This window comes from Callorhinus ursinus, unplaced genomic scaffold, assembly GCF_003265705.2.
Source record: "Callorhinus ursinus isolate GAN/ISIS: 27379988/994484 unplaced genomic scaffold, GSC_fseal_2.0 scaffold10, whole genome shotgun sequence".
Classification (NCBI taxonomy): domain Eukaryota; kingdom Metazoa; phylum Chordata; class Mammalia; order Carnivora; family Otariidae; genus Callorhinus; species Callorhinus ursinus.
This window is the reverse complement of record NW_027397072.1, coordinates 60,643,213-60,649,212: the sequence shown is the minus strand read 5'-3', so window position 1 is coordinate 60,649,212 and position 6,000 is coordinate 60,643,213. Positions and strand designations below refer to the sequence as shown.

The window sequence follows — 6,000 nt, the reverse complement described above, 5'->3', positions numbered from 1 at the left end:
AAAAAAAAAAAAAAAAAGGCTGAATTTTACTGTACATGAATTCTATCTCTAAAAATTTTAATTTGAAAGTATACCTCAACTAAATTCATTTTAAAGAGAAAAAAAGTAAATTGTCTAACAACAATGACTCTGAATTTGTAAATATTCTATAATATGTTAGGAGAAATGAATTACAAATAGGGGATGATATCAGTTGACTTGAAAGCAATCTCAGGCATTGCCAGGCTACAATGTGTCATATATGGTAGTCAAAATTTTCTCATTGGTAATAATCCATAAAAGTATCCACAATTTCAAAGGAAACAGAGAAAAAACCTCTAGCTTATGCTCGATTCCCTGTAAACACTATTCAAAACTAAGCTTAGAGCAGTTTATAAACAAAATTCCTATACATGACACATAACTACTCATTAAAAATTTTAGTTAAATTCTCCCACTTTGCTAAAGAACTAAGGCACGTTAGAATTCTAAGAGATTAATGGGACAATAAAGACATGACTAACAATAAAACACAACAAAGAGACACCGTAAGTCACAGAACTACAATAATTAGTAACTGAATAGAGGTATCTATTCTAAAAAGGAAAATATCGTAATAAAATATGTAAAAAAAATGGAAAAATAAGCATTAAAACCAGTGGTACGAATAACACCTTAGTACATAGTAACAGGTTTTCTAAATATATTTTCTTTTATTAACTTGATATTAAATCAAGAATACCCAGCTACTATGTTCCACGATAATTCTAAAATAGGTGCTAAAAAAATTAATATTTAAATGTTTGATAATGCTATTGTTTTGTTGGAGGTCACGAAATGGGAGCATCCATTCCATTTAGTTCAAAACCAGATTGTGCACTTTGGTATAGCAGTATCAATTTTTTAATATTCTACAATTTTACTTTCCTGATATTATAGAATAGTGCTTCTTCAAGTTAATAGCGGTAAAGTAAAAGTGCCTTTTTAAGAAAAAAGTTCCATTTTGTTGAGGACCAATAATTTTGTGAAATGCTGTAAAAATTCTGCAGCAATGTTCAATAGCTATAAAAATTTCTGAAGGCTTACTTTCAATTTCTGCACCTATTTCATTTCAGACCAGTCACAAATGGTCTGGAAACACATATTTGAGTAGCACTACTATAAAGGAAGAAATAGCCAAAACAAAATGAAACAATGAAAAAGGATGTTTTTCAAAATTAAACACATATAAACCAGACTGTATAATTATTTATTTGTATTTAATTTATCAACCTAACCTTTATGAATTAGCCACAGTTCAGAGTCACAAATTTTGGCACTTAAAGTTTAACAGAATTGACATGAAGAACTCTTCATGAATAATTATCAGACTCCCTATTTTTTAAACATTAATTTTGCTACACTCCATGATTTTCCTCACGACAATGAAGCATGTAGCAAAAGTTATACTTGGTAATGAAAACCGGAAGTGCTAAAATAGTATAACTATTAACTCGTTAAAACAGTGAACTTTCACTTACCACAGTCCAGGATTCCTGCTCTTTAGGCTCCAGAATTCCAGAATTAAAAATTTCTAGTAACTGTTGAAGCCCGCCAGCAGCAACAAACTGTAAGCAATTATGAGAGTACTGGTAAGAGAGATGCAGCTACAAAATGTCATAAAGACCTGCTTTTTGATTCAATAACTGGATATGTGTGTGTGTTTATGTATATGCGTATGTAAAATATTATATATCTTTAATCTAGGAAATTACTCTGATTTAAATAACCAAAATAACTTCTATACAAAGTAGTAACGCACATCTTATTTTCAAGAAATTTTTTAAAAAGATTCTTGCAAGTATCTATAAAGATATCTTTATATTCCATTGACCATTTAATCGCAGACACTAGGATGTCCTAACAAAAAGTATTCCAATAAAGAAAAAAAATAAGTGCTAAAAACAAGAGCACCGAGGCATTAAATAATCTCACCTTTCAACTGTGATTTGGAGTAATACATAATTTTTAACTATGCTTTATTTTAATAGTAAATTAGTTTAAACCTAATTAATAATCATGATGCCTACTTTTGGAAAATCAGAGATAATTTTTATCAATACACTGCATAACACTTATGATCAAACCTTGCAACTCCAGGAATTTTTACTATTTTCCACTTGATCCTCACTTGAATCATCTGAATCTGGATAAAGATCACTGTAACTTCCCTGTAGGAATGGCAAAAAAAAAGAAGAAGAAGAAGAAAAGGTGCAGGAGAAAAAAATTATTTTAGAATTGAAAAATAACACATTCTGGAATTCAGCTCCAGACAAAATACAAATATTTCATGGTAAGAATGGAAATTCAATTACCGTTGACTCTCTCCTTATCCTCCTGTTAGGTTTTCCTAGTGCTTCAATAATTTCCAGGGCATATAATAGCTTGTGAGCACTTTTAATTTTGAGAAGTTCTTTCCAATTAAGTCCATCATTACTCTTAAATTAAAAAAGAAAAACATAGGTTTTCTCAAACCAACTTAATAAGGGACCCCTCCCAAAATAAACTTTAAGGAAAGTGATGCTATGTAAGAACTCAAATATAATATACACATTGAAATAGTTTCAAACGTATGAAGACCAACTATATAACTGGTACTCATGGTATGCTTAACACACCAGTTATTCATTAAATTTTGTTAAAATTCATATACAAACAGCAGCATAGGAAAAAAAAATTCTATCTTATTAACACTCACAACAGACAAGGCAATTCAATATCTTCCCAGTGAAAAACACTGGGTAGCCTATTTGAATGCATTAACTTTTAAAGATATAGAAATAGTAAAGTCTATATTTAACACTTACAAAGTCACACCTACACATTTAAAAGTCATATACAAATACATAAATCGTAAAATATTGTTATCTAATCTCAATTTATGAAATGATATTCACACAATGTACAGAGCTACTCTGAGTCATCAACCACCATTTGCCAGGCCTACCCTCCTCACATCTAAATTATCTGAGACACAGGACCTTCTGAAATCATATGACCAAGACCCAAATCATAAAATCCATTAGCACACAACATTAGGACACTGTTTTTCCATTCATCCTATAAGTGTTCTATTGGTATCTCCACAAAGTAACCCTTTATTATATAGCTTTTTAAAAATTAATCTAATTTTAACACATCTTTACAAAGACATCCAACACACCTGAGGTCGTGGCCCTATAGGAATGCGTTCAGAACATATAGTAATATGAAAAAATACTAATATAAAAACAAATTATGTTTTCTAAAGGTAATTTTAGAAAACAACCTTGGCCTTGTATTAGGCCTATATTATTCAACCTCACTAACAAATAAATGAATGTTAAAATGAACTGGTAGTTTTTACCCATTAAATGGGCAAAATTTTACTGAGGATATAGGTCAACAAGCAATCTCATATACTGGAGGAATGTAAAATAGTGTCATCCTCTAGGATAGTAAAAAGACCTTGGGGGTTTACCTGTTCATCTGAGATATTCTGGAATGCCATCAACATGTTAGGACATGTAGGAAGAAGCATCAGTAGCTCCCATACACGCCTGGAGAGATTTTCTGCATGAAGATGAAGTTCTTCACATCTTAAGCTCTACACAAATAAGAACAACTGCATATCAAGACAGATCACTAAAAAAAAAAAAATCTAAACTCTAGTTCAACATTTTTGCATAAAACCCTTGATTATCAAATTTGATAATATTTTTCAGTCTTACATTAGAAGTGAGAAACCATTTGTCTCATGGTAAATAATTTATACCTTTATCTTTTTATTATTTTTACTTATAAACAACAAATACATCTATTCAATAAATTGATCGTCATGTCGAAGTAGTAGTTTTTCAACTTGCTGTTATTGAACGCTTTTTGGAAAAAGAGTGACCTGTAAATCTTGGCACTTTATTCAGGAAACTTTTCAAATAGAAGTGAAAACATCTGTTTTACAAAGCCATTCAAGTAAATTTCAAGAACATTACCAATTGTTTCCTCTTTGCAGGTCACTATTCTAACTAGGACAAAGTCCTGGTGATGGTGAATTAAGGCCTTGATCTTACATTTGGGAAAAGAGTACAGCTGTTTCTTTTTTATATTGCTAATCCATACCTTATTTTCCAGTCTCAGATAAGCAGAAGTTTAAGAGGAAAGCAAACAATTTTAAAGAACCTACTTTTTCCCATTATATATTAAATTTGAATTTTTTTTAAGATTTTATTTATTTATTTGACAGAGAGAGAGAGAGCACAGCAGGGGGACCAGTAGACAGAGGGAGAGGGAGAAGCAGGCTCACCAAGCAGGGAGCCCGATGCGGGGCTCGATCCCAGGATTATGGAATCATGACCTGAGCGGAAGACAGATGCTTAATGACTGAGCCACCCAGGTGCCCCTAAATTTGAATTCTGTAAGACGCTGAGATAATAGTAACCTGAAGAACGTTTCAGAAAGTACGTAAGAAGTAGGCAAGTTTCCTCTATTTAAAAAATTAAAACATAACCTCAAAAGGTAAATAAACAGCTAAAGCTAAAATTTAGAATTTTCCAGAGTATGAATTTGTATAATTCTATTACTGCTGCTGCCAGTGATTTTTTTTCACTATAATACAGTCCACGGGATGTCAAATGATTCTTCTATATATCTATAAAAAGTTTAGTTCTTTTTGTATAATGATATAAAGCTAGCATACACTTAAAGCAAGCAAATCTTGTTTCAAAGTATCCTTTGCTTTTCTCAATCCTGATGAAGAGAAGCAACCCAAAGTAACATTTTTGGTTTAGCTGGAGAAATGGCACTGAAAGTACTTCAGTATAATAGAATTCATTCCTTTGTAAACACCAAGTTAAAAAAAGGAAAAAAAGGATGTATTCTGTGCAAAAAAAAAAAAAATGAAAAATGAAAAAAAAAAAATCCCAGGTGTAAATGACTATGTGCTATGTTATGATTAAAAAAATCCTACCCTTTATTTTTATAACCTTCTGCAAGACCAAACCAGTTTTGGACAACAAAGAGACCCCACATTGACAATGGCATACTTGCCACAAAGTTCAGTCAAGTATCTGCTAAAAAATGAATTCTTCCCATCCAGTTCAGGCCTCAGGTGGACTATTACAATGGACTATTAATTGGGCCTCCTACCTCCAGTCTTTCTCTAATACATCTACTCCACACTAACACCTAAACTTTGTTTCTAATAGCCCATAACAGCTTTCTTTTTGTTCCTTTAAAACCTTCCATGATGATGACAATCCATTTTACAAAGAAGAAAAAAATCTCATATGGCCCTTTGTGGTATAGGTTCCAATCTCCTTCTTGATCTTTTTTTGAATTACACTATACTCATGCTCCCAGTTTTTCAAACATGCATTCACTTTTCTGTGAATCTGTAATGCTTCTCTTTGCTCTCCTCAGCAGCTGGACCCAATTTAAAAGACTCCCCCTTTGCAAAACCTTCCCCAAATTTTCATTCCCACCCTATGTTCCCATAACACACTGCACAGCCACCTCCCAGAAAACTGAAGAATTCTTCTAATTATCTTTCTCTCTTTTCAACTGCCAATACGGTGCTGACATGAATTAAAGGTCATTAAGTATGTGTGTCATAAAATACAAAATGTAAAAAAAAAGTCAGGTTCAAGGTCATCTGTTACTGATTATGCTGCTTGAACAAAAGAAGGATTTTTTAAGAATTTCTTGTTTGTTTTATTTATTTATCTGACAGAGAGAGAGAGAGAAAGAGAGCAAGCACAAGCAGGGGGAGTGGCAGGAGAGGGAGAAGCAGACGCTCTGCTGAGTGGGGACCCCGATGTGGGGGTCGACCCCAGGACTCCAGGATCATGACCTGAGCTGAAAACAAGACACTTAACTGACTGAGCCACCCAGGTGCCCCCGATTTTTTAAGAATTTAAAAATGTGCTACCACAAGAGTAAAGGCTATGGGGAACAGAGGACTCACCAGCAGCTACTACTGCATCCATGACCAAACACATTTTGAAA

At 32.8% G+C, this 6,000-nt stretch overlaps 1 protein-coding gene across 4 annotated transcripts in view; it reads right to left on the bottom strand.

Annotated features, from left to right (window-relative positions):
* Nucleotides 1–6,000, bottom strand: part of USP34 (ubiquitin specific peptidase 34) — a 257,260-nt gene that overhangs the window by 88,941 nt on the left and 162,319 nt on the right. For all 4 annotated transcript variants that reach the window (XM_073897663.1, XM_073897665.1, XM_073897664.1 and 1 more), the window contains exons 30-33: nt 3,479–3,604; nt 2,334–2,456; nt 2,106–2,189; nt 1,500–1,586 (exon numbers count right to left, since the gene is read on the bottom strand). In XM_073897663.1, the coding sequence (XP_073753764.1) occupies nt 1,500–1,586; nt 2,106–2,189; nt 2,334–2,456; nt 3,479–3,604 (420 nt within the window). The remainder of the gene's footprint in view (nt 1–1,499; nt 1,587–2,105; nt 2,190–2,333; nt 2,457–3,478; nt 3,605–6,000) is intronic.